General features: G+C 43.9%; 1 protein-coding gene across 1 annotated transcript; it reads left to right on the top strand.

The window, feature by feature from the left end:
- The first annotated feature begins 10,068 nt into the window (after window positions 1–10,068).
- GARIN1A (golgi associated RAB2 interactor 1A) lies at window positions 10,069–23,183 on the top strand. Its single transcript, XM_047763815.1, has 5 exons — window positions 10,069–10,296; window positions 13,359–13,543; window positions 14,655–14,898; window positions 16,982–17,100; window positions 22,847–23,183. The coding sequence occupies exons 1-5, from the start codon at window positions 10,144–10,146 to the stop codon at window positions 23,043–23,045; spliced, it is 900 nt and encodes a 299-aa protein (XP_047619771.1). The 5' UTR covers window positions 10,069–10,143; the 3' UTR covers window positions 23,046–23,183.
- The last annotated feature ends 2,863 nt before the right edge of the window (window positions 23,184–26,046 follow it).

Here is a 26,046-nt window from a genome sequence, read left to right as displayed (position 1 = left end):
TATAAAAGCCATCCTTATGATTTAAAATTGTCTAGTGGTCACATTAAAAAGAAAAGACAAGAAAAGATATTTTAAACAAATTTTAGTTAACCCAATATATTAAAAATATTTCTGGGAGTTCCTGTCGTGGCAGAAACAAATCCGACTAGGAACCATGAGGTTTTGGGTTCAGTCCCTGGCTTCGCTCAGTGGGTTAAGGATCTGGCATTGCTGTGAGCTGTGGTGTAGGTCACAGATGCAGGGGATCAGGTATTGCTGTGGCTGTGGCATAGGCTGGCAGCTGTAGCTCCGATGAGACCCCTAGCCTGGGAACATCCATATGCCTCGGGTTCGGCCCTAAAAAGAGACAAAAGACAAAAAAATTTCCATATGTAATCAACATAAGTTATTAATGGGATGTTTTGCATTGTTTTATTTTTGTATTAAATGTGTATTTGTGTATTGGTATTTTACACATCTGCATTTGGATTAGCTGCATTTCAAGTGCTAATGATAACATGTAGCTAGTGGCGCCTCTGTTACATTTTATAGCAGAGGAAACAGACGGAAACTAAATAACTTAGATGATATCATTGAATTAATTGGTGGTTTATTCCAAGTATGCAGCTTTTTTTGTCTACATCATGTTTTTTTGGGTTTTTTTTTTTTGTTTTTCTTTTTCAAGGACTCTTCAAATTGCAGTACAGGAAAATATGTCTGTAATGAGCTTTTTCTCCTTAAAGGTAATTCTTATGTAGGTACATGTGAAATTTTTTTCCTAAGAAAAATTTTTTTTTCTTTTTCTTTTTAGGGCCACACCCACAGCATATGGGGGTTCCCAGGCTAGGGGTCTAATCTGAGCTGCAACTGCCAGCCTACACCACAGCCACAGCAACACAGGATCCTTAACCCACTGAGCGAGGCCAGGGATAGAACTCGAAGCGTCATGGATCCTACTCAGGTCATTAACCACTGAGCCACGAAGGGAACTCCTTTCCTAAGAAAATGTATTGTAACACAATTAAAATTCTGAAATGGCTATAACTTATGATATTTATTTTACATGCTCATAGACTATCAATAATGCCAACAAACATAATTTGCTTTATATGGCAAACATATACCAACTTTGCAGCTTTTTTTGTCTACATCATGTTTTTTTGGGTTTTTTTTTTTGTTTTTCTTTTTCAAGGACTCTTCAAATTGCAGTACAGGAAAATATGTCTGTAATGAGCTTTTTCTCCTTAAAGGTAATTCTTATGTAGGTACATGTGAAATTTTTTTCCTAAGAAAAATTTTTTTTTCTTTTTCTTTTTAGGGCCACACCCACAGCATATGGGGGTTCCCAGGCTAGGGGTCTAATCTGAGCTGCAACTGCCAGCCTACACCACAGCCACAGCAACACAGGATCCTTAACCCACTGAGCGAGGCCAGGGATAGAACTCGAAGCGTCATGGATCCTACTCAGGTCATTAACCACTGAGCCACGAAGGGAACTCCTTTCCTAAGAAAATGTATTGTAACAAAATTAAAATTCTGAAATGGCTATAACTTATGATATTTATTTTACATGCTCATAGACTATCAATAATGCCAACAAACATAATTTGCTTTATATGGCAAACATATACCAACTTTATAACTCATTATTCATCACTTAAACATTAACAGTCTTTATTACTGTTTTCTTCTAGACCGTGTCCATATACATCAGGCATTTCTTTTTTTTTTCTTTTTTTTTTTTTTTGCCCTTTTGCTTTTTAGGGCTGCACTTACAGCCTATGAAAGTTCCCGGGCTAGGGGTCAAATTGGAGTGTAGCTGCTGGCCTACACCACAGCCACAGCAACACTGGATCCAAGCCATGTCTCCTACCTACGTCATAGCTCATGGCAATGCTGGATCACTAATCTGCTGAGCGACGCCAGGGATTGAACCTGAATCCACACGGATACTGGTCGGATTCGTTTCCACTGGGCCACAAAGGGAACTCCCAGGCACTTGTATATTGTAAAAGTATGAGTGCAATTTGGACTCATTTTTCCCTTTGTTTAACATTATGAAATGCAGAATTAAATAATTGATGAAAGAGGTAGTTTTATGTAATTTGAGGAATTCTAAATTGGAGAACATTTTAGTCATAAAACTTATTAGAATATTTACGTAAGAAGGGGTAGGAAAAATTAAATGTACTGTCTTGGTATAAATATGTATGAACATTCTCTAAAAGGATAAGCAAGAAATGACAACAGTGGCTTCATTTTGGGAGAAAGATGGAAACAGCCAGTGACGGGTGGGAAGGAGACTCTTCACTGTCTCCCTTTTGAAACTTTTTTTTTTTTTGTCTTTTTGCCATTTGTTGGGCCGCTCCCTCGGCATATGGAGGTTCCCAGGCTAGGGGTCGAATCGGAGCCATAGCCACCGGCCTACGCCAGAGCCACAGCAACTCGGGATCCGAGCCGAATCTGCAACCTACACCACAGCTCACGGCAACCCCGGATCGTTAACCCACTGAGCGAGGGCAGGGACCGAACCTGCAACCTCATGGTTCCTAGTCGGATTCGTTAACCACTGCGCCACGATGGGAACTCCCCCTTTTGATACTTTTTGATGTTTGTACCTTGTGAATGTGGTACTTGTTCAAAATTTTATTTTTAAAATGCCTATAATCAAACTTTTTCTTTTACAATTTCTTTTTTAAAGCCTTCTGATATTTCAGTTGGGGGATTTGATCCAATCTTCAGATTGGTTTGGGGTAAATTGTCATCCTAATATTGAATCTTCCAGTCCATGAGCATATCTCTCCTTTTGTTGTTATTGATAAGGAATTTTGTGTCTGTGTTCACAAGTAATGCTTATCTAAGGCCTTTTTTGTTCTTCTTGTCTTTACCTGGTTTGGGTAATGCTCTTTCCTCAGTTTGTGTTAAGATGGACATTGTTTATTCCTTAAATGTTTGATAGACTCCTCCAGTGAAGCCATTTGGGACTAGAGTTTTATTTGTCGTGAGGGAACAAATTCAGTATCTTTGATGAATGTATGTATTTGGTTTTTCCTGAATCAGCTTTAAAAATTTTTTTTATTATTTATTTATTTATTTATTTAGGTCTTTTTGCCTTTTCTAGGGCTGCTCCCGTGGCATAGGGAGGTTCCCAGGCTAGGGGTCAAATCAGAGCCTACGCCAGAGCCACAGCAACGCGGGATCCGAGCTGTGTCCTCGGCCTACACCACAGCTCACGGCAATGCCGGATCCTTAACCCACTGAACAGGGCCAGGGATTGAACCTGCAACCTCATGGGTCCTAGTCAGATTCGTTAACTACTGTGCCACGATGGGAACTCCACAGCTCTTTTTTTTTGTTTTTTTTTTTTTAGTTTTTTTTAAATCAAAGTTTTTTCTAAGTTGGTTTTAGTAATTTTTATGTGACACCATTTATATAGCACATCTAAACTGCCAAGTTTATTGGTATTACATTGTTAAAACCCTTATACTTTTAAAATCCACAAGCTCTGTAGAGAAGTCCTCTCTTTTCCAGATTGGCAAATTTTGTTTTCTCTCTTTTTTTTCTAGATCCCACTAGCTACAGGTTTCTCAATTTTTATACATTTTGATTGCTTTTTAACGATTTTTAAACTTTTGGTTTTATTGATTTTTCTCTGTCCATTTTCTTTTCCTTTCTTTTTTTTTGGGGGGGGGGGAGGGGGTGGTGTACCCGAGGCAAGTGGAAGTTTCTAGGCCAGGGATCAAACCAATGCTACAGCAGCGACTCAAACTGCTGCAGTGATGCCAGATTTTGCTTAACTCACTGTGTCACAAAGGAACTCCATCTCTGTCCATTGTCTATTTTGTCAATGGACAAATTGCCAAAATTTAATTGTTCCTCTTTATCATTTACTTCATTCTATTTACTGTTTAATTTGTTCTTTGTTCTAGCTTTCTTAGATGAAACTTAAATAATTGATTTTTGGACTTCTTCAGTAGGCACGTAAAACTATAATTTTCCCTCTAAGCACTGCTTTCAGTGCATCTCAAAAATTTTGATATGTTGTGTTATCATGTTGTTAAAAATATTTTATAATTTCCCTGGTGATTTCTTCTTTGGTGACAGTTATTTAGAAGTATATTATTTAATTTCCAAATAACTTGACATTTTCCAAATGTTTTCTTTTATTCATTTATAATTTCCATTGTGATAAGAGGACATATCCTCTATAATTTTATCTATTTGAAATTTATTGAGACTTGTTTTATGGCTCAGCATGTGGTTTATCTTGGTGAATATTTAATGCACCTGAAAAGAATGTGAGGTCTTCTTTAAGTATCAACTACATAAAGCTGATTAATAGTTATCCAGGTCTTCTCTATCCTTCTTTTTTATTAGATAAACTTGAGACTTTATTAAGATTTTTTTATCAATAATTACTTTTTTATCATTTATTCTTTTTTTTATTACTCAGTGAAATTATTGCATGTAAGGTCTTCTCTATCCTTATTGATTTTTTTTATCTACTTGTTCTGAATTTCTGAGAGGAATGATGAGATATTTGACTCTAATTATAGATTTGTCTGTTTCTCCTATCAATTTTTATTTCATGCCTTGTGAAACTGTTATTGAAATACACACACACACACACACACACATATATATATATATATATATATATATATTTAGGTACATATGTATATATTTAGGTTTGTTAGGTCCTAGTAAATTTATCTCTTTGTCCTCTTATTTATTTTTTTATGGCCACACCTATGGCATATGGAAGTTCCCCAGGCCAGGGTCAAACCCACACCATAGCAGCTACCTGAGCTGCTGCAGTGACAATCCTGGATCCTTAACCCACTGCACCACCCAGAAACTCCAGTGTATGTATTTAAAAATTTTACCTACAGCGTCCCTATTGTGGCATAGCTGTAACGAACCCAGTTAGTATCCATAAGGATGTGGGTTCGATCCCTGGCCTTGCTCAGTGGGTTGGAGATCCTGTGTTGCTGTGGCTGTGGCTTAGGCTGGCAGCTGCAGCTCTGATTAGATGCCTAGGCTGGGAACCTTCGTATCCTGCTGGTTCAGCCCTAAAAAGGAAAAAAAAATTACTTAACATATTTACAATTTTTAGTAATCTTATTTTTATATAGATGTAGGTTTATAGCTTTTATTATATTTGGAAAGTGGCCCACCCTTTTTTCTTCAAATATGTATCTTTACCTTAGGAAGTAAAGAGATATGTCTAAGACAGCCCTGATCACATGTCCACAACTCTGATTAGACTACTTTTAGAGCTGGTAATGAGTCTTCCAATATGTGGTGTACTTTGTATATAATTGCTTCTCAGTGAATATTTGTAGAGCCATACATAGATATTTCTTTAACACTCTTTATTTTAAAGTTTATTTACTTAAGGGGTTCCCATCGTGGCTCAGTGGTTAGCGAAGCCGACTAGCATCCATGAGGACGTGGGTTCGATTCCTGACCTTGCTCAGTGGGTTAAGGATCTGGTATTGCCATGAGCTGTGGTGTAGGTTGCAGATGCAGCTCAGATCCCACATTGCTGTGGTTCTGGTGTAGGCTGGCGGCTACAGTTCTGTTTGGACCCTTAACCTGGAAACTTCCATATGCTGCAGATGTGGCCCTAAAAGACAAAAAGACAAATAAGTAAATAAATGAAAATAAAAGTTATTTATTTAAAAAGGAAATACATGCTCATGGTAAATAATTCAAACTAACTAAAATGTATATACTGTGAAAAATAAGTCCTTTATTTTTTTCAACAGAGTTACCAATGCCCTACTCCTCCTAAGGAAACCACATTTTTATCCTCCCAGAAATTTCTGGGCATGTTCAAGCATGTTCAACGAATATATGGATATATATTCTTTTAAAATTCCTTTCCCCAAGTGATAGCATATTATATATACTGTTTGGCATCTTGTTTTAACTTCACAGGTCTTGGTAACCGTTCCATAATCAGCATATATAAAACTGCTTTATTCTTTCATTGTCTGCAAAATGTTACAGCATATGGGTTATGGTTATGGTTAAGGTTAGGGTTTATATCATAATTTAACTGGTGCCCTGTTGATGGACATTAAGTTGTCTCCAGTCTTTTGTTCCTGCAAACAGTGTTGCAGTGAATATTCTACTTATTTAACGCTATAACTTAGGACATAAGTCAGGTTCTCTAGCACACGGGGCCATGCTGATGTTCTCTGTGTCATTTAAATTTTTACTTTATGCTGTGAACATTGTATGAGAAATTTCCTACTTTTTTTTTAATAAGAAAGGGATAAAAAATGTCAATAACAGAGCACTGTGATAAGAAAGCAAAAGTAATAACCTTGAAGAGTGTTTGAATGTTTAAAATCTGGCCTTGGAGTTCCCATTGTGACTCAGGGGAAACGAACCTGACTAGTATCCATGAGGATGCGGGTTCCATCCCTGGCACCGATGTTGCTGTGGCATAGGCTTGAAGCTACAGCTTGGATCCAACCCCTAGCCTGGGAATTTCCATATACTGCAGATTTGGCCTCAAAAAGAAAAAAAAAAAAAAATCCTGGCCTTATGGCTCAGCAGGTTAAGAACCCAGCATAGTGTCTGTGAGGATGCAGGTTGGATCCCTGGCCTCGCTCAGTGGGTTAAGGATCTGGCGTTGCCTCAAGCTGCGGTGTAGGTCGCAGATGCAGCTCAGATCCAGATGTTGCCATGGCTGTGGCGTAGGCCAGCAACTGCAGCTCCCGTGCAACACCTAGCCCCGGAACTTCCATATGCTGCAGGCCATTAAAAAAAAAAAAATCTTGGCGTTATAGACTCTGTATTAATAAAAAAGAAAAGTTTTCTAATGAGCAGGTCTTAAGAAGAAATGGGCTAATGAGATAAAAGCTCCTGAGGCTCTGATGTAATAGCTTTGGGGGAACAACGAGAAGCAGGTTTCCCTCTGGATGATAAGAGAAACACCAGGAGATTTAACCCCAGTCATGGGTGGACTGCAGCAGTGTGTGTTCGTTTTTGTTTGTTTGTTTCTTTGTTTTTCCTTTTTAGGGCTACACCCATGGCACATGGAGGTTCCCAGGCTAGGGGTCTAATCTGAGCTACAGCTGCCGGCCTATACTGCAGTCACAGCAACACAGGATCCTTAACCCACTGAGCAAGGCCAGGGATCAAACCTGCAACCTCAAAGTTCCTAGTTGGATTTGCTTCTACTATGCCAATATGGGAATTCCGAGTTCTTTTTTATTTTTTTTTTAATTTTACTGGAGTATGGTTGACTTGCAATGTTGTATTAGTTTCAGGTGTACAGCAAAGCGATTCAGTTATACATATAAATATATCCATTCTTTTTTTCCGTAGAGGTTGTTATAAACCACTGAGTAGATTTTCCTGTGCTATACAGTAGGTTCTTGTAAATCAGCTATTTTATACAGTGGTCTATATATAATATTCCCACCCTCCCAATTCCTCCCTCCCCTGACTTGAGAGTTTAAAGGACGAGAAAACTGACTAACCGTTTTGGCTTATTCCTTGACCAGGCACTAAAGTGAGAGAGCCTGGTAGCTGTCCAGCCAGAGCCTGAGAGGGAGAACTAATGGCTCATCCCTCCTCAACTTCATGCAGCCTGAGGAAGGCTTTAAGTGGAAGTTTTTATCCTGGAATCAGGAATAGGAGATTGTGGTGGGAGAATGGGTGCCACTGCAGTGGGTGCTAGTCAATGTTTATGTTTAATAACCAGCTCTCCTGGGGGGGAATATATATACATATATGTGTGTGTGTGTGTGTGTGTGTATACACACACTTAATATATTCTATATATATACATATACTTAATACATATAAGTAAACATGTTCCTTTCTTAATTTTACTTTATGAAATTTTTACTTAAAATGTACTTTATGTATACCACACAGTTTACAACCAACAACAGAATATACAATACTCTTTATTGTCATTTTCAGATAGTCACTTGATTCTCACAGAAAGCTTTCATGGATTTTTGTCCAACTTTTGTCTTTTTCTTTTTCTTTTTAGGGCTGCACCCTCAGCGTATGGGAGTTCCCAGGCTAGAGGTCAAATCAGAGCTGCAGCTGCCGGCCTACGCCACAGTGACAGCAATGCCAGATCCAAGTCAAGCCTGCAGTCTGCACTGCAGCTCCTGGCAACACCAGATCCTTAACCCACCGAGCGAGGCCAGGGATGGAGTCCGAGTCCTCATGGATACTAGCTGTGTTTGTTTACCGCTGAGCCACAACGGGAGCTCCAAACTTTTGAATGCCTAACCAACCTGTGAAACTGGCAAACCGGTGTGGTTCCAACATGGATATTGGCTAGTTTTTCCACCTTCATTAAATGAATAAGGTGAATGTGAAGTAACAAATTTGCATGTTGGAACTTTATCTGTTCATTAATGGCAGGCAGTTTCTTTGCTGATTTAGATGATACCTTTAAAGGAGTTCCCATCTTGGCTCAGCGGAAACGAATGTGGCATAAGGACATAGGTTCCATCCCTGGCCCTGCTCAGTGAGTTAAGTATCTGGCCTTGGCTCAAGCTATGGTGAAGGTTGCAGACATGTCTTGGGTCCCGCATTGCTGTGGCTGTCGTGTAGGCAGGCAGCTGCAGCACCAATTCCACCCTTAACCTGGAAACTTCCATATACCTTGGGTATGGCCCTAAAAAAAAAAAAAAAAGTAATAAATACCAAAACTTATCATTACTTTTTTTTTTCTTTTTTTGTCTTTTGTCTTTTGAGGGCCAAACCTGCGGCACATGGAGGTTCCCAGGCTAGGGGTTTAATAGGAGCTGTAGCCACCAGCCTATGCCACAGCAACACAGGATCTGAGCTGTGTCTGCGACCCACACCACAGCTCAGGGCAGCGCCGGATCCTTAACCCACTGAGCAAGGCCAGGGATCGAACCTGCAACCTCATGGTTCCTAGTCGGATTCGTTAACCACTGTGCCACGACGGAACTCCTATTACCTTTTTTATTTACTTATTTTTAAATATTTTTTGTCCTTTTGCCTTTTCTAGGGCCGCTTTCACGGCATATGGAGGTTCCTAGGCTAGGGGTTGAATCAGAGCTGTAGCCGCCAGCCTACACCACATCCACAGCAACGCCAGATCCCAGCCATATCTGCGACCTACACCACAGCTCACGGCAACACTGGATCCTTAACCCACTGAGCAAGGCCAGGGATCGAACCTGCAACCTCATTGTTCCTAGTTGGATTCGTTAACCACTGAACCACGACGGGAACTCCCCTATTACCTTTTTAAAATTCCAACTTATTTAGTTGTAATTTTGTATAATCAATTTTTTTTTTTTTTTTTGGCTGCACCAGCAGCATATGAAAGTTCCAGGGCCAGGGATTGAACTTGTGCCACAGCAGTGACAATGCTGGATCCTTAACCTGCTGAGCTGCCAGGGAACTCCTATAATTAATTTTTCAATAATAGCTGTGTTTAACAACTGGCTCATACAATTCCTGAAAATTTAACAGTTGGCTCTCTTGATCTTTCCTGCAATGCTCTAGCATACCACTATATCACACTTCCTCATTTGCTCACAGTTTCCAAATAAATAAGACTCTTTGCTTAATAGCCTAGTTGATTATTTTTAATTCTTATTTTATCCCATGAGATGGGGGAGGGAAGACTGGGCTGAACTGCTATCCCCCATCCTGAGCTCCCCTGACCCAGCGAGGGCCTGACATTATGCCAAGGTCACACAGAGAAAGTTTTTGTGAGAGGCTTTGCCATGAGTGAGGAGGATTGAAGGCTCCCTTGCTGCTCTGGCCCCCTTTCAGACTTGCTGTAACCTTGGGAGAGTCCTTTTCCTTATATGTGAGGGGAGCCTGAGGGGAAAAATGGAGCAGGCTATGTTACTGCTAGTTTGCAGGGAGTAGGAAAGGGGAGAAAAATGCCCTGCTCATCCCCAACTTTCCTTGCCTCTTTTTTTTTTTTCCTTTCCTGTTGTTACTCATCACATTCCTTGATGTCATTCCTGCCATTATGAGCCGACAGGTGCTCCCTGGCCTTGGGGGACAGCCTGCAAGTCGGGAGGGGAGGTGGAGCTGTGGAGGTAGGGGGAGTGTGGTCACACCAACACCTTGGAGTTGGGCTGGGTCTGCGTGGAGCCCCAGAGATGTTCCCCAGCCCTTTCCTCCCAAGAACCAATGAGTAAAATCAGGGGCCTCCCACCTGAGGTCAGGGAACCAGGCCCTGGAGTGGAACTTGGGGTAGAAGATGGCCTTCTTTGTCAACTCATCCATTCTCCAGAATTCAACTTGTTCTCCAACTCAGCGGTGTTTGAAAGCAACTTTATCCAGGTAACCTTGCACAACTCAAGGCCAGCTCTCCTTCCCTTTCCAGAGCCTGTTCTGAGGGGTTGGTCCAAAATGCCATGGCCTTTGAAAGCCCTGGGGGGGAGGAAGAAGCCAGTAGAGCCAGAGAAAACGAGAGGGTCTGGATCCCACGTTCACCTCAGTTTGTGCCTGCAGCACCACAGGGCTCCACGCAGATCGGATGCTGTGGGGAAATAGAGTTATACCTGCAGAAGGAGACAGCAGAGCCCACTCTTCAGGCAGGGTCCATAGGCCCCCTTCTGGGGCTGCTAGTCCACACTGGCTGGTTCGAGGGCATGAAGGCAGCTGTCTGGATCCCTGCTCTGAAACCCAACCTCCTTGTTTCTGGGGTGGTTTAGAGATAGCCTTGCATGAGAGCAAGGTCCTTGCACAGATTCTCTCATTCCCCAGACGACTAGTCATATGATCTGTGGAAGTCTTTGCTGCTTGGGAATCGTGGAGCCACTGGGAGTGTGGGACGGTCGTTCCAATCCATTTGACATCTCACCAAGGGGCTGCCCCCTTCCCTCCAGTGGTGTAGCTGGTGAACGCCTGTGCTCAGTTGCAGATACTGCATAACTGGTCAGTCTGCAGGCTGTGTCAGGGGCGGGAGATACAAAGATCAGATAGTGTCCCTGGCTGAGAAGCTCATGATTTTGTAGGTGTAAAGGACATATTATCAAATGGTGACTGTTAGGAAAGCTTCTCGTCGGAAGGTTTGGACCAACTGATCCCCAAAGCATGAGCGGAACACTTCCTTGACACAGGCAGCTGTGGAAGGCTTCCCGGAGCACAGGGTCTTAAGGCTTCCTTTGAGGTGTTGCTGAGACTGGAAAATGGAAGAGCAGGGGGAGGCCCCTCCAGGCAGAGGGAGAAAATACAGGGAGGCTCTGCAGTCAAGAGTCCACTTGGTGGAGTTGAAAAGTGGTTGAGGAATCATAGGAGAGAGAGTGGAACAATTGGAGGTGGCGTTGCACTTAATTGGGAGACCCCTCCACAGCAGCGAGCTCCTCTCTGATGAAGTCCCCCAGATTCAGCGAGCTGGTTCATGGCTCCAGATCCTCCCTGGTCCCTGTGGTGTCCCCAAGGGCTGCTTAGTTGGACAATCAGCTGGCAGCTTGGAGGTACGCTCATTCCTAGCACACAGCTCAGAGGAGAAAGAGCAAGAACTTGGGAAATCCAGACTCGGGATGCCAAATTCCAGGCATGTCTGTTTGGGTGTAAGGTTACAGCGGCAAATTTATTCTCCTAATATGTTCTCTTTGGGCTGATATTCAAACTGTTTAGAGCCTCTGGATAGACACTAAGTGACTCAGCCAGCAGGAGACGCAGACCGTGCCAGGGACAGGGAAGGCCTGCTTGCTGAGGCTGGCCCACAGCAGAGTTAAAAGCTGACTTAGGAGTCCCATTGTGGCGCAGCAGAAACAATCTGACTAACATCCATGAGGCTGCAGGTTCCACCCCTGACCTCTCTCAGTGGGTTAAGGATCCGGCATTGCCATGAGCTGTGGTATAGGTCGCAGACATGGCTCAGATCTGGCATTGCTGTGGTATAGGCTGGCAGCTGCAGCTCTGATTGGACCCCTACCCTGGGAACCTTCATATGCTGCAGGTGCAGCCCTAAAAAGCTGACTTAGATAATGCAACCCACATAGTTATGCTGCTCCCTCTCTCCCCTCTCAGCATCACTGTCACTGTCGTCACCGCCAAGGAACACTGCCCACACCACTTATCTCTTACTCAGGCCGAGCGGCCCTCTGTGTTTTGTAGCACATACAAATTTCATTCTTCAACATGGGCTTCAAGAAATGTTACTTTTTTTTTTTTTTCCACAATCAGAATTCACTTTTCTCGGAGCACCATCTACTCAGGTTTGTGGGAACTTCCATTTCCGTCATTCCTGGGGCTTTCCCTTTGTTCTTGGTTCCACCACCGGCTATGAATGGTCCCGATGACCTTACAAAGCCTAGGACACTAGGAGAAGGCCCTCTGGTCTTGGGAACATAGGGGTCACCCCTCAGATGTTTCTTACCCTGGTCTCTGTGGTTCCTTAAAGGCCACCGTTCTAGTGCTTCTCTACCTGCCCTGGACAGTGAGGCGGGGGTGTCTTAGCTGAGACATTGTGCCCCAGCGCCAGGCATCTATCTCCCAGTCCTGCCACAGCCCTAGTGCTGCAAGAGAGCAGGTCCGCATTACACTCAAGACCCAGCCACAAGACCCTCATCCTGGCGTATGCTCCTCAAACCTCCCTCAAGTCGGACTGCCTGAGTCTTCCCCATTCAATGGCTCTTTCCTCACTCTCTTCCCCTTCTGGGACTTTCCTTGCACAACCTCCCTCCTAGAAACCTGTGCTGCCTTCTACCCAAGGACAGAGGGATAACATTTCAGTGCCGCTCAGCTTTTTTTTGCTTATAGGTGCGTGCTTTGATTTTTTATTTATCTTTTAATGTTTTGTTTTCTCTTTTTATTTAGCATTCCCCTCCATAATCGCTGTTGGTTTCTGCCAAAAGTCATACAAGTATATAACGTATGATCTACGTAAAAACACCAGGGCATACCTTGAGAGCAAAGTTTCAGAACAAGAACCTTAGCTTTCCTCCAGAGTGATAAGCCTGGAGCAGACGAGGCAAAGATTCATTTATTTCCTTGGTTTGAAAAAGGAAAAACATGTTTTAAAAAGATGTTAGTTGCATAAGGATTATTAAGGCCACAGTAGACCCTTGAACAATGCGAGGGATTAGGAATGCTGACCGCCTCATAAACTGAAAATCCTCAAACTGTGATCTCTGCCTCAAAAACAAAGGACTAACTTATAGGTACATGCTTTTAACATTAGTAATGCCAATGAGCTTAAGTCTCTCTGGGGACACCCACAGGGCAGATGGATACAGGTCACAGCCACAGCCGAGCCCATGTGCCGCACACCTGCAAGAAGCAGGGTGCTCCAAGCCTGTCGCCATATTCACCTGCCATTCTCTAGCACCTGTATCTTTCCACCCTTGTCTTCTGCTTCTCTGTAACCCATATTACTTGGGGCTGATTTCTAGGTCACTAAGCCGGGGAACTGGATGGATGTCTGTGAAAGGTCTACCACTGTGATCCTTGGGGTGACTTCCTCAGTGCCCTCCTTGCCACTCCCCAACATCCTCCTGATGGCCAACGTCACCTGGCCCCAGGGTCAGTTTTCCACCTGGAGCGTACCTGGCTGTGCCCCAGTCGTCACCCTCAGCAGGTAAAGAAAGGCTCGAGGGAGGCACCAAAAGGGCTGGGATGAATGACTGCGTTGTTTTGCAGCTCTAGACTTTAGAGGGAAAAAAAACCACAGTGTTCTTTAGTGTATAAACGATGTAGAATTCATTCATTCATTTAACATATTTATTTAGTATCTGTACATACCAAGCACTGCGCTTAGTGCTTTAGGCGGGTACCAGTCCCTGTCACGGCCTAGTTTTTGAGACACTTGGCTTCCTTTTGCTTATTTTTATTTTGTCAATATAGACTTGGAAGTTTTCCAAAGAACTGTAAGCAATATGCAAGTCCAAAGGATTATGAGGTGTTGGGATTTTTAAAAACCCAAAAACTGGATGTATAGGAGAGCTCCATCCTTTTCCTTACTCTTTCAGCACAAGTTAATCAGCACAGTTCATCCAGGGAGACCTGGAAATAGACTCAGAAAACCTTAGTTCCAGTTCCTACTTAAGAAGATCTAAACGGGCAAATTGCTTAGCTTCTCTGAGCCACAGTTTCAAATTCTGTAAATTGGAATTAATCCTACTATCTTTCCTCAGTCAAAGGGTTGTTGTGAGTATTAAATGAGATATTATACACTGACTATCAGCCATTGTTATTGGTGTGGGCAGATTCCTTAATAACTAAGACTCCCAAAGTCAAGAAAAGTCAGTCTTGGCAATCATTCCAACTCTCAGACTGCACGCTTTCTCCCTGGAGCATCCCCCAAGCAGAGCTGGGAGCCTAGTGAGGTCGCCCAAGTGTCTAGGGAGGCACGAGCCTGGTTGATTAAAATCTCTGGCACATTGCAGTTCCCTTTGTGGCTCAGGGGAAATGAATCTGATTAGTATCCATGAGGATGCGGGTTTGATCCCTGGCTTTGCTCAGTGGGTTAAGGATCCAGTGTTGCCGTGGGCTGTGGTGTAGCGGCTTGGATCTGGCATTGCTGTGGCTGTGGTGTAGGCCAGCAGCTACAGCTCCAATTAGACCCGTAGCCTGGGAACTTCCATATGCCTCAGCTGCAGCCCTAAAAAAGACCAAAAGACCAAAATAAATAAATAAATAAATAAAAATAAAAATAAAAGCACCTCTACCATGGGAATTTCTTTGTCCAGAATTCTCCCCCTGAAGTACGTAGAGCTACGCATCTGTGACCGGCTCCAGCGCATCCTGAGGGTTAGGACAGTAACTGAAAAGATCTACTACCTGAGGCTCCACGAAAAACACCCAGAGGCCGTGTTCCAGTTCTGGATCCGCTTGGTGAAAATTCTGCAGAGAGGTCTGTCCATCACCACCAAAGACCGGAGAATCCAATTCTCTCACTGCTTGGTGCCCAAGTTGCCAAGCTCCACCGAAACAGTAAGTTTCAGCAAGATCCCGAGATCCGAGGAAAGTAGTGGGGAGCCAGAGGCATATGCCTCCGAAGCACTGACGATATTAGAGTCCAGCGTTGTGAGGGGGACGAGCAGACTTCTTTTTCAAGGGTCAACGATTTGCACAGAGCAAATTGAGGTCTACAAACATAAAAAGGAAATTAATTTTGTTTTCCTAAAAAAGAGCGATCAAGAACTTAACTCACTTAAAATTTGTTTTCTGGTTTTTGCTGTTTTATTCTTGGTGTTTCCCCCCCCCCCCCCAGTATTATAAAGGTATAAATCAGAAAATTGCACTAAAGAAAATCAGAAAATTACGGTAAAATAACTCTTACTTCTCTTCAGCCCCGAGCAATCACTTGGAACATTTTGGCATATTTCCTTCTAGTCTTTCATCTTATTTTTTTTTTTTCTTTTTAGGGCCACACCTGCGACGTATGGAAGTTTCCAGGCTAGGGGTGCAGCTGCCAGCCTGCGCAACCACAACAACACCAGATCTGAGCCACATCTGTGACCTACACCACAGCTCATGGCAACACTGGACCCTTAACCCACTGAGTGAGGCTAGGGATGGAACCTGTGTCCTCATGGATACTAGTCACATTTGTTTCTGCTGAACCACGATGGGAACTCCTCATCTTAATTTTTAATTTATTTATTTGAGGACATTAAATATACATAAATTTCTGAATGTTGCTTTTTTAAAATTTAGATTATATCATAAGCATTATCCATTTCTTTTAAAAGCTCTTTATACACATCATTTTGAGTTTTGTTTTGTTTTTTGTCTTTTTGCTATTTCTTGGGTCGCTCCCGCGGCATATGGAGGTTCCCAGGCTAGGGGTCGAATCGGAGCTGTAGCTGCTGGCCTACGCCAGAGCCACAGCAGCGCGGGATCCGATCCGAGTCTGCAACCTACACCACAGCTCACGGCAACGCCGGATCGTTAACCCACTGAGCAAGGGCAGGGACCGAACCCACAACCTCATGGTTCCTAGTCGGATTCGTTAACCACTGCGCCACCACGGGAACTCCCACATCATTTTGGTAATTTCATGCTATTCACTTATTTGTATGAATTAAAATTTACTTCTCAATTCCCCTAGTATCAGACATTGAGTTGTTTCTAACTTTTCATTATTATAAACGATGCTAAAACAGCATTTATGCTTTCTCCACATTTCTGATTATTTTCTCAGAATATATTTTTAGAAGCAGAACTCAAAGTGTATGAATATTTTTAAGGCTCTTGACACATATTGCCAGGTTATTTCCAGGAAGTTCATACCAAATTATACTCTCTCCAATAAACATGAGTGTCTTTGTCACTGTATCCTTATCATAACTGAGAAATAGGAATTTTAATTTTCTAATGTGATGGGTAAAAAATGGCATATCTTTGATTTCCACTGAGTTTAAACATTGTTGTTATTATTATTATTGTTTTGTATTGTCTGTTACGTTCTTTGGCTGTTTTTCAATTTGCAGCTTCGAGTTTTTCTAAATATTTTTCTAGATTTGTAAAACAGTGCTTTTTATATATACATTAGGAATTTTAAGCCTTTAATCCAAGTTCTTGCAAATATTCCCCCGGGATTTGCTTTTCCCTTTTAGTTTATATAAGGATTTTTTTTTTTTTTTCTTGACACACAGATTGCTTTCCCAGTACCTTCTTAGGTAGAGGCAGAGGAAGGGAAAGCTTGATAAATCAGATTGCTTAAACCTTCAGCTTTCAGAATCGAAACACTTTCCCTGTCTCATTTAAGTGGTATCCTTTAGGTCTTCTGCCACAGACTTCGAAAGTCAGCTCTCACAGCTCTGCCGCTCTGGTTCCTAAGGTTCAGACCTTGTGCTCTGGGCAGAGTAGCCACAGAGCCCAACAGGGAGAGGAGGTGATCCTGCTCAGGCCCCGGTTTTGGTCTGATGATTCTAGGGCTTAATGTATAAGGAACAGGTTCCCAGAACTGGGCTGGGAGATGCAAGTGGGTTCCTTCAAGGTTCTGGCCCGAGGAGTCCGAGAAGTATCAGAGCACAGACCTGGTCATCTGACTGTCAATTTCTCCATCTAGTCTGCAGGCAGCCTCCCGTTATCCTGCCAGCCCAGGGAAAGCTCCATGCTCTTGGCGGCTGAGCAAACCAGTGACCCTTTCTCAAATCTCTCAGGAAAGTCCCAGCTCACAGCAGACAGGTGAGTCCTCCATGCAGGCAGCTCTGCTTCCCTTCCCGCAGCATGGAGGCCTAGGAGGAGCAGTGACACCCTCTGCCTATGCCTCTCAGTTCATTCTTTTCACTTTAGGCTTGAGCATGTGACTTTCCCACTTAATTCTATTGTGAGCTTCTCCTTGGCAACAGGGTCTCTGGCTAATTGATCCAAACACTCCTTAGGCAAACTCCAGTGTTTTCATATGGAAGGTGTTCAGTAGAAGGAGTGAGGGATGAATACATTTATTCAAAGAAGTGTAATAGGAGTTCCCGTGATGGCACAGTGGTTAACGAATCTGACTAGGAACCACGAGGTTGCAGGTTTGATCCCTGGCCTTGCTCAGTGGGTTAAGGATCTGGTGTTGCCATGAGCTGTGGTGTAGGTTGCAGACACGGCTTGGATCCGCGTTGCTGTGGCTCTGGCATAGGCTTGGCAGCTACAGCTCTGATTAGACCCCTAGCCTGGGAACCTCCCTATACTGTGGGAGTGGCCCTAGAAAAGGCAAAAAGATCAAAAAAAAAAAAAAAAAGAACCACAAAGAAGTGTAATAAAGCAGGCCCATGGAGTTAGCTATTGACTATCTCCAATACCAGCCTCACAAAGGTCCCTGGCGGAACACAATTCTGAGGCCTCTTTGCTGGCTCCAAAGTTTTACTAATTTTTTTTCTTTTTTTTTGTCTTTTTGTCTTTTGCTATTTCTTGGGCTGCTCCCATGGCATATGGAGTTTCCCAGGCTAGGGGTCAAATCTGAGCTGTAGCTGCCGGCCTACACCAGAGCCACAGCAACGCGGGATCCAAGCCCCGTCTGCCACCTACACCACAGCTCACAGCAACGCCGGATCCTTAACCCACTGAGCAAGGGCAGGGATCGAACCTCCAACCTCATGGTTCCTAGTCGGATTCTTTAACCACTGCGCCACGACGGGAACTCCAGTTTTACTAATTTTCTAAGTCATTGTCTCAGAGTCTTTCTTTGACAAATGATAGATAACTACAGCAAGGTCATGTAACCCATACATTGCACAAATACAACTTGTAGGGTATCATCAAAATACAAATTTTTTTTCTTCCCTTTATAATTTTTTCAGTGAGGGAAGACTACCTCTTTCCCCTGGATAAAAGCTGGTCTCTGGGCCGGCCGCATAAGAATATGGGCTCTCTCTTAGAATATAAAAGGTCCTTTGGTCCCTTTCAACTGCAAAAGCAGCATCAGTTTTGAAATTAAAGTGTCCAGGGCCTGAAAATTGTCAAAACTCTGAACTGATCACATCATCGCCCACAAGTTAGCCTGACCTTATATTAAGATGGACGTGGTTATCACATCTCTCCTTCTGTTTATTTTGTTTTGTTTTGTTTTGGCTGCACCTGTGTGGAAGTTCCCTGGCCAGGGATTGAACCGGAGGCATAGCAGTGGCAATGCCAGATCCTTAACCACTAGGCCACACGGCAACTCCTGTTTCTTAATTTTAAAGTTGACTTTTTTCTTAGGTGCTTTTCAGGGGTCCTTTAAGTTCCCTACCTCACTCCAGTGCAAGGTCCCCCCCACTTAGGCCTTGGCTCTGCAGGCATCCATGCCACCCAGACATTATCTGTGAGAATCCCCTCACCTCTCAGGGAGTCCTCGCAGGTAGGGTTTACAGTGGTTCCAGGCGCTCTCTCCAGTACAGTTCACGTCTGGTCCTCGTAAGTGTCCTCTTAGACTTTGACCGGCCACTGGAGGGAGGACAGTGCACCCTGGATACTCTTCACTCCATCATCAAAGAAACCCACACTCCCATTTCTCCCATCCTGCGTGTTTCCTGGGCAGGGGTTGTGCCCCTGCCTACTGCGTCTCCCAGACCCCAGGGGCCACTGCTCAGGGTCTCTGTGTGGTCCCAGGAAGCCTCTCTTCTTCAGCGGGAAAAGCTCTATGGCAAGGACAGGACACACCCTCTGTCTCAGGGCTTTCGTAGCCTTGCTCTGGGGCGCCGGTGATGGTCATGCTGGATCACTTCTCCCAGGTCTTGGGGCACCTTCACGTGTACTTTGAAATCTTTTTTTTAAAATTTGTTTTTCAACTTTAAGATGGTTTTCTTGAATTATAATGTGCAATTTTCCTCTTTGGGTACTCTTGCTCTTAGTATGTTGTATCCTCTTTGCTATCTAATTACCTGCTACTTTCTCTTTGTTTCTTTTCTTTCTTTTTTTTTTAGGTCCACACCCACGGCATATGAAGGTTCTCAGGCTAGGGGTCGAATCAGAGCTGCAGCCCCCGGCCTACCCCACAGCCACAGCAACTTGGGATCCAAGCCACGTCTGTGACCTACAGCACAACTCATGGCAACGCTGGATCCTCAACCCACTGAGCAAGGCCAGATATCGAACCCATGTCCTCAAGGGTACTAGTCAGGTTCATTACCACTGAGCCACAATGAGAGTTCCTCTTTGTTTTTTATTCTTGAAACTCTCCCCCTTTTATCCTTTTATTTCTCTTAAGTCATTTTTTTTACCTTGTTTGCTCTTGTGTTCTTGCTGGTTTTAAGCTTCACTTTGGAAGTAATTGTTGTTTCTTTAGAAATATCTTATTATTGGAGTTCCCTTGTGGTGCAGTGGGCTAAGGATCCAGCCTTGTCACTCCAACAGTTCTGGTCACTGCCGTGGTGTGGGTTTCGATCCCTGGGCTGGGAACTTCCACCTGTTGCAGTTGTGGTCAAAAAAAAGAGAACTGTCTAATTCATTTCTCAGTTTTATCACTGTGTTTATAAATCTTTTCAATTCTGACTTGTGTTGTTCTTTCATGTATTCTGTCGGTGCCTTAATTTCTTTCAGCTCATTCTGAAATGCTAGGTTGCACTTTTCATTTGTTTTGCAGGCACATCTTTTTTAGTGTGAATTCATTATCTATATGTTTTTACCATATGCATAGCCTCTTTCTTTCTTATATAATTTTGTGTGGGATCCTTTTCTGATGCTTGTTTTTATGTGAAAAGGTTTTCCTAAACCTTTGGGTGTGAGGGGCCTGTCAAGGGAGCTTTCTGGTTTGAGCTCTAGCGCTCCCTCTTGTGTCAGTTTTTGTGAAGTGTTTAAGGCCTTGGTTTTAGGTTCCCCAGCTGCGCTCCTCTTTCCACTCTTTAGCTGACCTTTCTCTTTCCTTTGCTTTTATGGTTCCCATCCTGCTCAATTTGGATTCCATTTCCAGTGGGGTTTTTTTCCTTGTGTGAGGCTGTGTCCTGCAAGGGAGAATGTTCTGGTGGTTTTGAGAGCTCTGAAGGCACGTACTTCCCCAGCCTCTGCAGTCTGCCATGGACCCCTCCCTTGTCCTTCCAGGTTCCTTCTTCTCGAATTAGCCGGCAGCACTTTCCATGAGAACCTGCGGGAGATGTGGGAGCTCTCCTGTTTGCAGTTACATCAGATGCCCTGTTGCTTCTTTCTGCTTCCTCTCACACAGAGACTGATACCCTGTGGGCCTCGGAGCTGTCTGTAGCGGTGATATTTTATCTGAGTTTATCTCAAGCAGACCTTTACCTGGGGGACTCATGTTGGCCTAAATCAGAGGGGCGGGGGTTGACCCCAAAGAGCCATTGTAAGTTTGCTTCTGTCAGGTGCCTCAGAGATGTTACTAGTTCAGGAGAACTTTTTGTACTAGTTTCTCAGCTTGGAAGTTCTTGGATCATGTATCATTCCAGACCTCAAACCAATATTGGGACAGTCCCAAAGATAAGAATTTTCAGTAGAGACTTTTGTTTTGACCCAGAATCCAGGTGGATACAGATGCCCATGGCACTGAATGGATTTCCTTCATGTCTCCTGTTGCCATGAAGGTGGCTTTCAAAGTCCTGGATTTATGCAGATGCCTCAGTCAACGCCCCTAGCGCAGGCCCAAACTTCTCTCTCGTGTCACAGGGCCATGAAAAACCTAAGGCCTGGGTTGCCAAGACTGGCCCGTTCCTCAGGCAGCCCAGCTTTAGCTCACACTTCACTGATCTTTAATTTTTGGTCCCTGGGATTCTTTACTTTTTGTAAATTTATTGGAGCATTTAAAATTATGTTGATTAGGAGTTCCCATTGTGGCTCAGCAGAAATGAATCTGACTAGCATCCATGAGGATGCAAGTTCGATCCCTGGCCTTGCTCAGTGGCTTGAGGATCCATCGTTGCCGTGAGTTGTGCTGTAGGTCACAGAAGTGGCTTGGATCCCATGTTGCTGTGGCTGTGCTGTAGGCTGGCAGCTGCACCTCCAATTCGACCCCTAGCCTGGGAATCTCCTTATGCTGCTGGTGCGGCCCTAAAAAGACAAAAAAAAAAAAAAATCATGTTGATATATTTTGTTTCCCATTCCTAGGTGTTTTGTGGCAAAGATGTTTTTAGATTATTAGGCCATATTGCTAGTCCCTGGCTCAATAACTGTAAAATTACTTTCACTGAAAAAAAAACTCACTGAACTTATCTCTGAATAGTTAATATGAGTGATTTTTATTTTCTTTTTGATGATTTTTTATAGCTTTTTTTTTCATTTAAAATAAACACATATGGGAGTCCCTGTTGTGGTGCAGCAGAAAGGAATCCGACTAGTATCCATGAGGATGTGAGTTCCATCCCTGGCCTTGCTTAGTGGGTCAGGGAGCCGGCGTTGCTGTGACCTATGGTGTAAGTTGAAGACACAGCTTGGATCCTGTGTTGCTGTTGCTGTTGCTGTGGCATAGGCCAGCAGCTGTAGCTCCAGTTGGACCCCTAGCCCAGGAACTTCCATATGCCATGAGTGCGGCCCTAAAAAGCAAAAAACAAATAAAAATAAAATAAACATATAGGAACTCCCTGGTGGCTGGGCAGGTTAAGGATCTGGCATTGTCACTGCTGGCTCAGGTTGCTACTGTGGCACTGGTTTGATCCCTGGCCTTGGAATTTCTGCATGCCATGGACATGGCCAAAAAATTTAAAAATTAAAAAAAATAGGAGTTCCTGTTGTGGCTCAGTGGGTTATGAACCCGACTGGTATCTATAAGGATGCAAGTTGGATCCCTGGCCTTGCTCAGTGGGTTAAGGATCATGTGTTGCTGTGAGCTGTGAAGTAGGTCACAGAAGCAGCTCGGGTTGTGTGTTGCTGTGGCTGTGGCATAATTCGGCAGCTGCAGCTGTGATTAAACCCCTAGCCTAAGAAGTATATGCTTCAGGGGCAGTCCTGAAAAGCAAAAATAAATAAATACAGACAGACATACATAAATATGTAAATAAAATACACATGTATTTCACTTGAAATCAAAAATTTAAAAAATCTTAGCCACACTGTTTTTCTAGACATGTAAGTGGTTGTGATTTTTTTTTTTTTTAAGTCGTTATTGTTCTGGAGACCTGTCTCGGGGTTTTCTTTGCAATTATGCTTATACCTGGCAGGTTATAGGGAGCCTCAGGCAGATCCCAGTGGGTTCCGGTCTTCCCTTTCGGACATAACGTGTTAAGTTCTCAACCCATAAAAGCAATGCTTAAGGCTTGGAGGAGTTTCAGTGCCCCTTCAGCAGAGAGGCCTGAGCTCCAGCCTCCCTGGTGCTTGGCTTCCTCTGCTCTTAGACACACATCAGGCCATGCGTTTGTGCTATCAGTGCCCATCATTTCCACATTCCCATCGGAGTTCAAGGCACTCGTGCTGGAAAAGACATAATTTTAAAAAAGTTTTTATATTAGATTTCTAACAGTACTTTCTTTTTCTTTTTTCTTCTATTGCTTTCAATGACCCCGATATTCCCGGGCTACTCCAGAAACACCAACACTGCCATTGAAATAGACAATTCCAACAGCTTCGACAAGACGCCCTCGCCAGTGGCATCGCCAGTCATTTCGAATATACCCATGAGAGCCACCTTAAGCCACAGCTTCTGGGAACAAGAGAATCCAGATGAGCACTTCCTGCAGGCTCCTGTAGCCAGCTCCCTAGGAGAGAACTTTCTGGGACCCTGACACCTGGCCGAAACAGGCCGACTTTCCCTGACCTTGCTCGGTGCACTTGCTCCAGCTTTTTGTAGTGCTCTTTTCCTATTGTGGCCCAAATAACCATGGGAGAGGTAAGATGGTGTTTATAACAAGGCGCTTCTGTATTTCCACCAATAAACCTCCAAGTGAGTCCCTAATTGCTGTAGGTTGTACTGTTGCAGGGTGTGGGGGCGGTCTAGGCGAGAGAAAGACTAATTAGGAGCAATAGCTCACTCCTTGGGGAAATAAGTGGGAAAAAAATGTTCTGTCTGCTTGGTTGACGCCCCAAAGCAGCCGAGCAAAGCCAGGAGAGCCAATTCAGGGGAAAGGGCCTGTGGAGAAAACCAACTTCCTTTTTCCAAGAGCTGGGGGCAGAGTTCCCTGGTGGCCTTGCAATTAAGGGATCCGGCATAATTACTGCTGTGCCTTGGGTCACTGCTGCAGCATAGGTTTGATCCCTGGCCTGGGAACTTCCACATGCTATGTGGAATAATAATAATAAAAGGCTATGACAAAACAGAGGCAGTACACACAAAGTAAAAGAAATTCTGAGAATGATGGCAACCAACTGGGAGATATTTTTGTGTTGCCCCACTTGCCTCAAGCAAGAACATATGTCTTCCTGCCCCTGTGTTAATGTAAAGAGGTGAAGGCTCCTCCTGGCTTTGGTTGCTAATGAAGGTGGGGCTTACACCCATCACTGGAAGCCCTAACTGATTTGCCTCTTCCTACCCAGGACCTAATGGAAGCCAGCTGGAGGACACAGTGTCTGTATGTATCAGGGCTTGGGCAGGAGCATTGGCCAGTCTCTGGACAGACAGGGAATGTGGACTCGAGAAATACTACCCCAGCATTCAGTAGGCACTGATCAAGCTCCCGCAGGTGCCAGACACTGTACTATTTTATTTTATTTTATTTTATTTCATTTTATTTGTCTTTTTGCCATTTCTAGGGCCTCTCCTGCGGCATATGGAGGTTCCCAGGCTAGGGGTCAAATCAGAGCTGTAGCCGCCGGCCTACACCACAGCCACAGCAGCTTGGGATCCGAGCTGCGTCTGCAACCTACACCACAGCTCATGGCAATGCCGGATCCTTAACCCGCTGAACGAGGCCAGGGATCGAACCTGCAACGTCATGGTTCCTAGTTGGATTCGTTATAACCACTGCGCCATGACGGGAACTCCCCAGACACTGTACTACATGCTTGGTGTATTAGAGAGAACAAGACAGATGGACATGTCACCTGCTTTTAGGAAGCAGGTGGGAGAGAGACTGAGCCCTGTTTTGGAGACACAGGGAAGCCATTTAGGTTGGCGTGACATTTGAGCCACCCCGCCTGCAAATCAAGGCTGGAGGACGTGCTTTCCTGTGGCTGACACTGTGGGTAATCTAGCCATGGAGGGAGGGAGAAGGAACCTGACTGCCCTCCTCTTGTGCCCGCTCAGTGGGGCTGAGCCGTAAACCCTGGCTAGACTGGGTCAGAAAAGGCATCTGAGCTGAGAGGATGCCTCATGTTTATTGGTTTCTTCCTGCCTCCAACAAAAAGAAAACAAATTTCCTTTCAGCATGTTACAGTCCGATAGGCTGAGTATTGGTGGTGCTGGTGGAGGACCAGCAGAAGGACCGCCTCTTCTAGATGCAGAACTTAGAAGAGACCAATGTGAAGGATGGCCACACTTCCCAACTGACGCCTGTTGTCCTCGTATCATTAGTAGTGTGTACCCATTCCTCTCCCAAAAGTACCCCGGAAGGAATGGCAAATCACTCTACTCATACAGTGCATTTATAAACACTTAGGGGAGCCCCAGGCTCACTGTTTTGGCCTTGGTTTAAGCCTTCATAAACCCTCACCTAGATTATTGTGATAACCCCAACTGGTCTCACCGATTCATTATAACGATGATAGCTAATTTCATTGGAAACTTATGCCAAACATATAATAGTGTTACTATATTGCTATAGTAACTAGTATATAGTATAGTATATTTTATATGCTAAACACTATGCTAAGACTTCACAAAGATCACTCAAACCACACAAGTCATTGAGACGTAGCTACTCTAATGATCACATTTTACAGCTGATGCAGCTGAGCCACAGGAAGGTTCAAGAACTTGCTTAAGGTCGTTTAGGAAGCAAGTTGCAGAGCCAGGGCTTGAACCCAGTCTGTCTAACTCTGAAGGCTATCTATATCTATATCTATATCTATATCTATATATATTTGTCTTTCTGTCTTTTCTAGGGCCGCACCCGCAGCATGTGGAGGTTCCTAGTCCAGGGGTCGAATCGGAGCTGTAGCTACTGGCCTACACCACAGCCACAGCAATGTGGGATCCGAGCCAAATTTGCGACCTACATCACAGCTCACAGCAATGCCGGATCCTTAACCCACTGAGTGAGGCCAGGGATCAAACCCGAAACTTCATGGTTCGTAGTCGGATTTGTTAACCACCGAGCCATGACGGGAACTCCTGAAATCCATATTTTCGATGATTCTTTGATTTGATTTCTTTCCAATGCATTTCCTTTCTATACATCTAAAAAGCCATCTTTCTAAAGCATAAATCTGACTACAACTTCACCCTTGATAAAACCAAACTCTTTGATATGAAATGACCAGGCCTATCTCTCCAGCCTCTTCACTGACCACTACTCCCCTTGAACCTCATGGGCCCACCATGCCAAGTTTCTTGTGGTTTCCAGAGCACACTCTGTGTTCAGATGCTGCAAGGGTGTTTCACGGCCTTCACTCTATTCAAATAACTTTTCTTGCATTTTCTACTTATTGCTCGCGTGCTATTCGTCCTTCTTTGGAGTTCTTCTATGCTACCATTGTGCCCTGTGTGTGCCTCTGTTACACCATTTCTCACACCACTGCGGTTGCTTCCATGTCTGTTTCCTTGGTGCAGCTGTGACCCCTTGGAGAAGAAATACCATTTTTAAAAAATTTTTGGCCACACCCATGGATTGCAGAAGTTTCTGGGCCAGG

Source organism: Phacochoerus africanus, chromosome 16 (genome assembly GCF_016906955.1).
Source record: "Phacochoerus africanus isolate WHEZ1 chromosome 16, ROS_Pafr_v1, whole genome shotgun sequence".
Taxonomy (NCBI): domain Eukaryota; kingdom Metazoa; phylum Chordata; class Mammalia; order Artiodactyla; family Suidae; genus Phacochoerus; species Phacochoerus africanus.
Note: the sequence above shows the minus strand (reverse complement) of the source record. Positions and strands in the feature narration are given on the sequence as shown.

What these genes read in the sequence shown, in the direction of transcription:
- GARIN1A (XM_047763815.1), top strand. Translation starts at nt 10,144, where the DNA reads ATGAGTAAAATCAGGGGCCTCCCACCTGAGGTCAGGGAACCAGGCCCT. An exon ending in TTGAAAGCAACTTTATCCAG is followed by an intron (nt 10,297 to 13,358) that starts GTAACCTTGCAC and finishes GCTGATTTCTAG; the next exon opens with GTCACTAAGCCGGGGAACTG. An exon ending in TCCCAGCTCACAGCAGACAG is followed by an intron (nt 17,101 to 22,846) that starts GTGAGTCCTCCA and finishes GGGCTACTCCAG; the next exon opens with AAACACCAACACTGCCATTG.